Source organism: Prunus mume, linkage group LG8 (genome assembly GCF_029339155.1).
Source record: "Prunus mume cultivar Tortuosa linkage group LG8, ASM2933915v1, whole genome shotgun sequence".
NCBI lineage: Eukaryota > Viridiplantae > Streptophyta > Magnoliopsida > Rosales > Rosaceae > Prunus > Prunus mume.
In genome coordinates, this window is record NC_142705.1 from 9,670,386 (window position 1) to 9,681,406 (window position 11,021).

The 11,021-nt window shown below is 37.3% G+C and overlaps 2 protein-coding genes and 1 non-coding gene across 3 annotated transcripts; 2 read left to right on the forward strand and 1 right to left on the reverse strand.

The window, feature by feature from the left end:
• The first annotated feature begins 825 nt into the window (after positions 1-825).
• LOC103339742 (enolase) lies at positions 826-4,746 on the forward strand. Its single transcript, XM_008243087.2, has 17 exons — positions 826-1,023; positions 1,396-1,459; positions 1,617-1,681; positions 1,815-1,862; positions 1,990-2,076; positions 2,169-2,249; positions 2,345-2,446; positions 2,539-2,619; positions 2,756-2,830; positions 2,941-3,003; positions 3,083-3,160; positions 3,278-3,472; positions 3,656-3,706; positions 3,805-3,893; positions 4,003-4,054; positions 4,160-4,216; positions 4,341-4,746. Exons 1-17 carry the CDS (start codon positions 958-960, stop codon positions 4,419-4,421), a joined length of 1,335 nt encoding a protein of 444 aa, XP_008241309.1. The 5' UTR covers positions 826-957; the 3' UTR covers positions 4,422-4,746.
• A 1,480-nt stretch (positions 4,747-6,226) lies between these two features.
• TRNAL-UAA (transfer RNA leucine (anticodon UAA)) lies at positions 6,227-6,309 on the reverse strand. The gene has a single exon. It is a non-coding gene; the product is annotated as a tRNA-Leu (tRNA).
• Positions 6,310-6,401: 92 nt separating this feature from the next.
• On the forward strand, positions 6,402-9,302 carry LOC103339741 (splicing factor U2af small subunit B-like). Its single transcript, XM_008243086.2, has 5 exons — positions 6,402-6,713; positions 6,843-6,929; positions 7,026-7,107; positions 8,266-8,392; positions 8,478-9,302. Exons 1-5 carry the CDS (start codon positions 6,474-6,476, stop codon positions 8,929-8,931), a joined length of 990 nt encoding a protein of 329 aa, XP_008241308.1. The 5' UTR covers positions 6,402-6,473; the 3' UTR covers positions 8,932-9,302.
• Positions 9,303-11,021: the final 1,719 nt, after the last annotated feature.

The following is an 11,021-nucleotide window of genomic DNA, read 5'->3' on the forward strand; positions in this document are numbered from 1 at the left end:
AGTCAACCCTCAACATGCCACAATAAGGATATTCCCTCAGCTCCGAGCATCTCATGGTGGATCACATAAAAGCCAATAAATTAGCAAATTAGCAACAACCTGATTCGAGTAATTAAAAGTAATTATCTACGTGCCGAAGTTATGAGTAATTATCTATGTGTCCGAAATTACAATTAAATTCATTGTTATGACATATATACAATCATTCATATTTACTATAAAACGAAATTTAATTAGGCTTCTTTCTTATTTTGTGAGTGTAATTAATGAAAAAATCTGCTTGCACAATCAAATTCCTTGCACAACAATCAAATTTCTTTTGACCAAGTAAGAAAAATATAATTCCTTGCACAATAATTAAATTCCTTATTTACAGAAAAAAAAAAAGAATTAAATTCCTTGAGCATTTACCCACCAATGTATCCAAAAAAAGAAATTTTAAATTAAAAAAAAAAAACCTTGAGCATTTGCTTGGCCCACCAATACCAAACTCTAAGACTTTGACCGCCCACTGATTGTTTTTTGGTTACTTGTACAATGTTTTGGACTTATAGTTGGTTTGGTCGCCCACGTTCATCATCGAACACAGTTAATAAAATTCTTACCGACAGAAAGAAAAAAAACCTCCTTCTCAACTAAAAAGTCTAAAATGCCCCAAACTTTTTCCTTTGGCAACCCGCGCATGATGTACAACTAGAAAGTCGCCTAACCCTTCCTCCAAAATAAATACAAAGTTAAAAGAAAAAAGAAAAAAGCCCTAATCAAAATTACAAAATAAATATTGGCTTAATGATTCAGCAAAACCTAAAATCCAACGGCTGTAATTAACCGAGGCTCCTCTACATATACGTGGTGCACCGTCCGTCTGTTCACACTACTTTGCCCACACTCACTCTGTTTCTCTCCTCTCTCTACGCGAACACTTCTCAACTTCTCTCACTCTCTCTTTCTGCATCTATGGCTACGATCCAGACCGTCAAGGCAAGGCAGATCTTCGACAGCCGTGGCAATCCCACCGTCGAGGTTCGCATCTCCACAATCTCTCTCTCTTTCTCTCTCTTCGATAATTTCGAAGTCTCCGATCTGCTTGTTTAAGCACCGATGCACACTCGTCTTGTCTAGTTTTGATTTTTTTTGGTCCGTTTCTTGGTTTGATTTCTCTTCGAACTGAAACGATGCGTTTAATCCATGATAAGAGATGGAGATTCAGTAGTTTTGTGTTTCAGGCTGCACAGAGTGTTATTCTGATTATATATAATATATATTTTAATTTGTTGTTGATTTCGAAAGTTAATTTTGTGATGTTCAATTTTTCAGTCCTTGATTTTGTTGCATGTAGTTCTGTATTAGATCAATACTTGTACGATTGAAAAAACTGGATGTGTGTTATTGTAGGTGGACATTGTTCTGTCAGACGGGACTTTGGCTAGAGCTGCTGTTCCAAGTGGTGCATCCACTGGTATATTTCTCTGATCTGATTTTCTTTTGGTTCTTCGAAATCGAAAGGCTATGATTTTGATTCAATTGTAAAATCGGAATTCAGGGCCTAGCAGTCGATTGGTTAGTATGCTTATTGTCAAACACTTGTTATTTATTGTTTTTTAATCAACTTATAGGAGTTTACGAGGCCCTTGAGTTGCGTGATGGAGGATCAGACTACCTTGGAAAGGGTGTCTCAAAGGTGAGCTATCGCGTCTCCCTTACTTGTTTTTGTATACCAGTGCCACCCAGAATGAGCGTTGCGATGGTCGATTTGCGATTCTTTATCTTTTGTTTATGTTAGTCATTAACTCAGTATTCATCTATATGTGTAGGCTGTCAACAATGTGAACTCAATCATTGGACCTGCTTTGATTGGCAAGGTTGGTTGAATTTACTGTTTCCGTTCTCATCATATTGTTTGGAACCTTTGAATTGCAGCTGATGTTTTACTTGGCCAAGTAATGATTTCTCTGGGTATAAACTAATGTTTCTGGTTACATCGTGCAGGACCCAAGTGAACAGACTGCTATTGACAACTTCATGGTTCAACAACTCGATGGAACTGTTAATGAATGGGGTTGGTGCAAACAAAAGGTACAATATATATCTGTTTGTTATATTCGGCCTATATCTCCAAATCCTTGGTCGTAAAATTAAATTAACTGGTATATATTGTGGTTTTTCAGCTTGGTGCAAATGCCATCTTGGCAGTGTCTCTTGCAGTTGCCAAAGCTGGGGCTAGCGTCAAGAAAATTCCTCTTTACAAGGTAATATTTTCTAGATCAGATAATTTCTATTGCTTTTCTTTCCTTTTTGACTGTTCAGTGTTCTGATTTTAGTGTTACTGTATTTTCAATTACAGCATATTGCCAATCTTGCTGGCAACAAGAACTTAGTGTTGCCTGTTCCTGCATTCAATGTCATCAATGGAGGATCACACGCAGGAAACAAACTTGCAATGCAGGTATGCTTCCTAAAAATCTCTTTGATTTTTCTTTTTTTGTTGTTGTTAATTTGCTTCTTGATTTTGAGTATTTGGTTAACTTGTGTCTGCAGGAGTTCATGATTCTTCCTGTTGGAGCTTCCTCTTTCAAAGAGGCCATGAAGATGGGTGTGGAAGTGTATCACCATCTAAAGGTGGGTACTGTGGGTTTCCTTTATTTTACGGGAGTGGGGGATGTACTCGCTTAGAGTTTTTGGGAATGTACTATCTTTATGATTCGGTCTTGCTCTTTAATTGCTCGCTGACCACTCTGTCTTTTGTTCTCTTTAGGCTGTGATTAAGAAGAAATATGGTCAGGATGCAACCAATGTTGGTGATGAAGGTGGTTTTGCTCCTAACATTCAGGTTAACAATAGTTTATGAAACCTAAGCATTTAACTGAAGTTACTAATTATTCCTTGTTGTTCCTTTCACATCTGTCTACTGAAATCATCATCCTTTTTGTGTGAATTCAGGAGAACAAGGAAGGTCTTGAATTGCTCAAGACAGCCATTGAGAAGGCTGGATACACAGGCAAAGTAAGTTTATTTTTCAAACCAAAGTTTTTTTTGACATTGCAAGAGTATTGAGGGGAAATTGTTGTTGTTTTCTCTTCAGGTTGTCATTGGAATGGATGTTGCTGCCTCTGAGTTTTATGGATCAGATAAAACCTATGACCTGAACTTCAAGGAAGAGGTGAGTTGTCTGTTAATCTATCCTCTAATTGGATGCAACTGTATTTACCCGACCTCGAAATTTTTTAATTCTTAATTACCATTAACTAAATATTCCGTGCTTGTTTTGTCTGCACAGAAAAACGATGGTTCCCAAAAGATCTCAGGAAATGCTCTCAAGGACCTTTACAAGTCATTTGTGAGTGAGTACCCTATTGTGTCAATTGAAGATCCATTTGACCAAGATGACTGGGAACACTATGCCAAGATGACAGCTGAATGTGGAGAACAAGTACAAATTGTGGGAGATGATCTGTTGGTCACCAACCCCAAGGTCTGCATAGATTATTGATTTATTCTATTGATATCTTAAAGCAGTATTTTTCTCTCTCTCTTTTATCCAAAGAGAAAAGGGAATCAATTTGCAGTCTCTGACTGAAAGAACAGAACACAAAAGATAGGTTAGGACATGTCCTCACTTTTCTTGATATCTCCACTTTTCTATTCCTATTTGCAGAGGGTTGAGAAGGCAATCAAGGAGAAATCTTGCAATGCTCTTCTTCTCAAGGTACAGCAAGAGTCTCACTCTTTAATAGATCTTATTAGAGCGTGTTTTCTTTACCATTATGAAAATGAATAACACCTTTTAAACTTGTTTGGATACAGGTGAATCAAATTGGATCCGTAACTGAGAGCATTGAGGCCGTAAGAATGTCCAAGAAAGCTGGGTGGGGTGTTATGGCCAGCCACCGCAGGTTAGGAAGTTGAACCTTGAATTGCAATGGCAAAAACTGAAATTCAATTCTCTTCACCATAATCTAGTGATTTCTAGTAGCTGATGTGGTTTAAATTTCTTGACTGCAGTGGAGAAACTGAGGATACCTTTATTGCTGATCTCTCTGTGGGTTTGGCCACGGTAATTATCTAACCTGAGTTCTGTGTCTGATAACATTAATTACAAGCTCCCCAACTTTTCCTCGAGTCCCAGTTCGATTTCTCATGAAATTATACTTTTTCTCAGGGACAAATCAAGACCGGAGCTCCCTGCAGGTCGGAGCGTCTTGCCAAGTATAACCAGGTCTGAACTAACATCAGTTTCTTTTGCCTTCGTATGATTTTGTAGAATTTTGTTGACCATTGTTTCTTCAAATTTCTTCAACTTAGACGTGGTTTTTGAATATGTTATGTTTTTGTATGTGCAGCTCTTGCGAATTGAGGAGGAGCTCGGTGCAGAGGCAGTCTATGCTGGAGCCAAGTTCCGCGTACCCGTTGAGCCCTATTAGAATATCAAGCGCTTCCAAAGCTTGTGCGGGACGGGATGAAATGAGAAAAATAGAGCTTCACAAGGGGGGAATAAGTTTTTACATGTAGAATGGGTTTTAGTTATGTGGAACTCGAAACCTTTTTTTTCGAATAATTTTCAGAGAAGTTTTGTTCTGAGCACTTGAAGACAGTGCACTACAGAATTTTTTGAGTAAGCGTGTTCGTCTGTGTAATGTTTTGAGTTGCTTTTAAATGTTTGCTGACACTAGTTTTGGCTTATGGTTTTATCAATGTGCCATCTGGAATTCTCTCCTTAAGTTCGCCTTTTGAGAGGGCACTTCTTCATCTCCATGGTGTTCAATTATAATAGACGACCTTGTGCTCAAAGCGCAAAAGTCGTTGCCATAAAAACAATAACAAGAAACGCCCAAAAGCTCTTTCTAGGCCCCTTATTTATTTGAGACAAGGCCAGCATTATTTGCAACTTATTAAATCCTAACCGAAGTTAAATTTTCAAAGTTCTCTCTAATTTTGTACATTACACGCATTTCATTTACAAATCGCCATTGGATTGAATAAGTGGGTTAGGTTTGTTGGTGAAGGTAGTGGTCCCTTTTTTGGCACTCAAGTTTGAATCCTTGTTGTAGAAACTTCGAATCCTCTAGCTCTAAATTAGATTAATTTAGAATAGTTTAGATTATTGCTTGTGTTTACAAAATTTTAAAAAACTACTATTGACATCTTAAACTACAGATTTCAATTGAAAAGAATCACCATGGACCTTTGATTACGTTGATGACCACATGTTGAAGATCCATGTACATTGCATAGGTTAAAATCTAGGGACATTTTGGAAAAAGCAAAAGGAGAGAGAAAAATTTTAAAAGAAGCAAAAATGACAAAATGCCCTTATTTATTTTTAGATTTCTAAGGAATCCAATACATTTTGTACGCTTTGATTTGAAAGTTGAGTGGCTTTTTGTCTTTTTGAAAAAGCTTTGACTTTTCCAAAGTGAAATTTTTTTTATGTCTAAAACCTAAAAAACCTTAAAATCTAACAGTTAAGTCGGTGAATGTAGATTTGGAGCCGTACACAACATTAACAATTAAGTCGGTGAATGCATAATTGGTGCAGAGTACATAACATACAACACTTTAAGAATAAGAACATAAACTTCTAAATTATCTGAGCAAGAAAATATATGTATATATATTTTATGGAAAAAAAAATACAAATTTATAAATAAACCCAATTCTAGACATGTATTTATAAAAAAATCCAAACACTATTTAAACATAGAAACACACCCAAAATCAACAATTGTATATTTTTTGGGTGTGTTTATGAATGGGTTTTGAGTGTGTAATAATGGGTTTTGGGTGTGTTTATAAAGTGTTTTGGGTGTTAGGTTTTTTTTTATAATTTCAGCCCCCATTTTGGGTGTTTTAGTGAAACTCCAAAAAAAAAAAAATACAAATTTATAAATAAACCCAATCCTAAACATGTATTTATAAAAAAACCCAAGTACTATTTAAACATAGAAACACACCCAAAATCAACCCCAAAATCAACTTTTTGGGTGTGTTTATAAATGAGTTTTGAGTGTGTGTAATAATGGGTTTTGGGTATGTTTATATGTTTAAATAGTGCTTGGGTTTTTTTTATAATTTCAACTCCCATTTTGGGTGTTTTAGTGAAACTCCTAAAAAAAAAATTGTATTTTTTCCATTTCATTAATTTGGTAAGAAGCTACATTATGGTAAGTATATTAATTAATTAATTATATAAAAAAAAACCTGAAAATAAAAAGTAAAATACAAAATATGCAGGCTGTGGGGTTCGAACCCACGCGTACTTATGTACAGTAGATCTTAAGTCTACCCCCTTAACCTCTCGGGCAAACCTGCTTGTTGTTTATTCCTCTGAACTTTATTTTATATATTCGTTGCTCACATAAATACAAGTTAGAAACAATATAGCGCTGCAGCTGCGCGTTTGTTCAAACTTAAAACCCTAATAAGATCAAAAACAGAGAGAAGGGCCACAACATCATAATTCACAGGTCTCAGCTATGGCGGAGCACTTAGCATCCATCTTCGGCACAGAGAAGGACCGTGTCAACTGTCCCTTCTACTTCAAGATCGGTGCTTGCAGGCATGGCGACCGATGCTCTCGCCTCCACACCAAGCCCAGCATCAGCCCCACCCTTCTGCTTTCCAACATGTACCAGCGGCCCGATATGCTCACCAACCCCGGCGTCGACCCCCAGGGCCAAGCCTTAGACCCTCGAAAGATCCAAGACAACTTCGAGGTCTTCAATCACATCCCCAATTTCAATTGAAACACACACACACTCTCTTTTTCTTTAGGTTTGAATCAGAATTTGCTATTGGTTTTGTCATTGACTTTTTTTTGTTGTTGTTGTGATTGTTGAGTGCAGGATTTTTATGAGGATCTGTTTGAGGAGCTGAGCAAGTATGGACAGATCGAGAGCTTGAATATCTGTGATAATTTGGCTGACCACATGGTAACATTTCTAGGGTTTCTCTTTTTTCTATTTTGGTTTTTGTTAATAAGTTTTCTGTCGGACTAATTGATTGTTTGGGTATGTGTTTGCGAGTAGGTTGGTAATGTGTACGTTCAGTTCAGGGAGGAAGAACATGCTCAAGCTGCGCTTCAGAATCTCACTGGGAGGTTCTATGCAGGTTACTTTTACCATTCCCCTTCCATCTAAATTTCTGATACATTAGATTAATAGTCATGATGGTATGGCGACTTTGTTTGCCGCTGTAATCCGTTCAGCAGAAGTCAATTTTCATCTGTTGCTTGATATATGTTATGTAGATGTACTGTGCAACATCACAGTTCAGAGTGTGTTGTTTTGCAAAATATTATTGAAACTTTCCAACGTAGAGTTGAGTTTCATTGAAGACTCGGTTGGTTTATAATGCGTGAATCTCCCATTTAAACTATATATAAAAAAATGCCATCTATCAGGTCTGGCCTCAGGATTCATTCATATTTTGTTTTTATATTGTTAGAAGACCTTATTTAGTAGATTAAGTCATTTGAATGAGCTACTCAAATTCCATCAGTCATTATATCACCATTTCCTATGGTGATGCATGATCTTTTCATGGCTTGGCATTAATGTAAACAGTCTTATTTCTATAGTAAAACCTGTTGTGTGCATAGTTTTTCAGATAATTGTGCGTCTTGGTGATACACTATTATATAACCGTCTAGGTATATATAAGAGAATGGTCAATGAATACTTGTGAGCTATATAGATACATGGGATTTAATAATAAATCTGGTTTAAGGTCTTTGGGATTTGAGATTCAAAGTTTCAAACCAGAGCTAGTTTAGTCCAAGTGGGTTGGCACCACCGAATTGAAATTTCTGAGCCATAAGCATTTGTAGTTTGGCTCATCTTTTACTCATCATAGATTACGACTGATGAACTACATTTTGGTCAGGTAACTCACAGTTAAGCAAGGATTAGCATATTGTCTGCACTATTTTTTTTTAATTAGACAAAAGCACACTGATTTAGTTCCTCAGTGACATGTAAAACTGTTAATCAGTTTAACCATTTACAAGTTAAGGTAATAAAGCTTTATTCTTTGAAATGAAGTATGCGGGTAGAATTCTGTCTTGTTTCAGGGATTTGTAATTGTATTTGTTGGAATTAGGAGAAAGCATTAGTTTTGATCATTTTGTTAGTTGGTTGTGGCCACAGCTGTTTCTGTCTTATCTTTTTTATTAATTCTTCATCATAATGATAGTACTCATTAGTGTTAGATTACTGTTTTCATGAAATCAATAACATTTTGGCAATATGATGAATATTAAAATACTAGGGCGCCCCATCATCGTTGACTTTTCCCCGGTGACGGATTTTCGTGAAGCTACATGTAGGCAGTATGAAGAAAATGTATGCAATCGAGGTGGCTATTGCAACTTCATGCATTTGAAGAAAATTAGCAGGTGAGATTATTCTTCTCTTGTTTTACAAACAGCCTGATTTTCATGATGACTTGGTAGTTTATTAACCTATTTGTGCCAATTTTAGGGAGTTGAGGAGGCGATTATTTGGGAGAAACAGGAGAAGGCATAGTCGCAGTCGAAGCAGAAGCCGTAGTCCTCAAAGGCATCATCGTGGTGGTTATCAGGAGCGACCACATGGAGGTCGCGGTTTTGGCAGAAGAGGAGGAGGAGATGATGACAGAGATCATCGTTTCCATGATAAAGCAAGGAGGCCTAGAAGCCGTAGTCCCGGACGTAGAGGAAGAAGTAGAAGCCCTGTGGGCACTGGGGGGAAAAGGAATAGGAGTCCTCCAGCCAGGGAAAGCAGTGCTGAAAGAAGGGCTAAGATCGAGCAATGGAACAGGGAACGGGAACAGGTGGACTCCGGAAGTAAGTATGATAATAACAACAACAATAACAATAATGATGATGAATGGAATGGTTATGCTGAGAACAGCGATCAGTACTACGAAGATCCTCAGCAGCAGCAGCAGCAGTAGCGTGATAGGTACAAAAGCAAGCTTCCTGCTTCTGAGATCAAGCCTCAGTTATTTCAGGCAGCTAACCGTGTTACTTGTATACAAGTTGGCTGTTGTCCAAGAGCTATGTCCAGTATTAAATGTGATGGGTTTTGGAGGCGTTAGGGTAATTTCTGGATCCTGGTGCAGGAAAACGCTGGCTGCAAGGGTGAGTTATTATTATAGGAAAGATCCAAGTGTACGGGAAGTAAGGGACGAAAATGTTTTTACTAGAATTATGAAATATTGTCTGAGATGTCTTATTAAAGTCTTTAAGACCATGTTGTTAGAATTGTTAGCGTGATTTTTATTGCTGCTTTTGCTAATTTCAGCTTTGTGATATATTTATTGTTTCCCGAGTTCCTGTATTGAATTTTCTTAGATAGTATAGTAGTATGGCTCGCTTTAAACAGTTTTTACCGTTAGTAACTATTTTGGGTTCCTGTGAAAATGCCCATGGCATGCCAAGCGTATTTGGCTTGGATGGGAAGCATGACTTTAACTGGAACTCTGTAATTTTTGTTTGGGAAGGAATCAAATGATATTATATTTTTCTGAAAGTCTCAAATCCTGAGGGAGAATAATAGAAATTTATGAATATCACAATCCTAACCCCTCAACCCAATCCTTCCTAAACCCTAATCACAAGTCTATCTCTTTATCCAATTTTGTGACTTATCATACTCCTAATCCTTTATTGTACCTCGCTTTGGATTATCGTAATCCTTTTTTCTTGGGTTATCTCCAAGAGCTTGATTTGATCTCTGTTTTTTTTCCTCTCTTATTTTCTTTGCAAGTATGGTATTTATTTTCCCATTCCAATTAAACAATTTTACTCTAAAAAGCATTTTGTGATATGACAAAAAATGTGAGTGCTTCTGTCGTCGGATGGAAAAGCATGTTAATACCAAATTTACCAATACCAATGGGAAGGCATGTCAAGAAATGGAAGTGCTAAAATAGGCTCGATTATCTCCAAACTCATCATCAACCATAATTACATATTTCCTATCCTAGTTTGACTAGTAAATCATTTAAAAATGAAATCATACTCTTAGTAGGACTAGTAAAACCATAAAAAAGAAATCATACTCCCGAGAGTAAATGGAAACAATTAATCCTAATCTCCTACGATGAAGATAAATGAGAGGCATTTCTTGCGTACAAAGGCATCCTTGTAAGAGTAGTACATGGATTATGATCATTATAAAAGGAAACCAATGTCTATAGCAAACATCAATCTCTCACCCATCAACAAAAGCTTTTCACATCTCTCTCACACACAAACACAACCTTCGCTTTCCAATCGAGTTCAAGATGTCGCCTGCCTTCAAACCCAGTTACACCGATGACGACTATGTCGTATACGTGACGGCAGAGGATCGATCAGGTTCCCAGTCGAATGGTGATGCTGATCCATCCCTTTCCATTGATCATCTGGTGGTCTCAGTTACTTGGAATGTCAAGAGAACCTACTATTCTGATACTGACCTCAACAAAAGATGGCCAATCAGAGACCTCGATGAAGAGCACGCATTCGATGGCATGCTATTACCATCACCACTAGAATCAGAACATTCACTGCGATTGCTTATAGGCACCATGACAGTTGATCATATGATAAACGAGAAAATACCGTTCCAGTTCCTTGGCCACAGGCTGCGCTGGAACGAGCATTCTTCTCGCTCTGCAGGCACCGCAGACGAAGATCAATGGACACCATTAGAAAGCGTACGTGATATGATTCACAAAATATCCGGTGTTCTTAATGGCATGGTTCTCTCAGGCCGCAAGAAGATGGACATTCGTGTGACATTTCATAAGCAAATTACACTCTCTCCTCAACAATATGAAGCAGTGGCTAGGCGAGCTAGGAGACTTTGAGGCTTTGCCTTGGAGAAGTTGTATTTGACGGATTTACTTTCTGTACTTTTAAAGCACTTTTCTCGATTTTCTTTGTTTCTAGCATTTAATTTCTGTAGTTTCTTCATTCAATGTGGTTATGTGAAAAAAAATTTATTGAAAAGTTTATTTTATCATTATTTTTTGTTCTCGACTTCCAATAGACTGCG

What these genes read in the sequence shown, in the direction of transcription:
- LOC103339742 (XM_008243087.2), top strand. Translation starts at nt 958, where the DNA reads ATGGCTACGATCCAGACCGTCAAGGCAAGGCAGATCTTCGACAGCCGT. An exon ending in AAGTGTATCACCATCTAAAG is followed by an intron (nt 2,620 to 2,755) that starts GTGGGTACTGTG and finishes TGTTCTCTTTAG; the next exon opens with GCTGTGATTAAGAAGAAATA. An exon ending in ACCTGAACTTCAAGGAAGAG is followed by an intron (nt 3,161 to 3,277) that starts GTGAGTTGTCTG and finishes TTGTCTGCACAG; the next exon opens with AAAAACGATGGTTCCCAAAA.
- LOC103339741 (XM_008243086.2), top strand. Translation starts at nt 6,474, where the DNA reads ATGGCGGAGCACTTAGCATCCATCTTCGGCACAGAGAAGGACCGTGTC. An exon ending in ATAATTTGGCTGACCACATG is followed by an intron (nt 6,930 to 7,025) that starts GTAACATTTCTA and finishes GTTTGCGAGTAG; the next exon opens with GTTGGTAATGTGTACGTTCA. An exon ending in CATTTGAAGAAAATTAGCAG is followed by an intron (nt 8,393 to 8,477) that starts GTGAGATTATTC and finishes TGCCAATTTTAG; the next exon opens with GGAGTTGAGGAGGCGATTAT.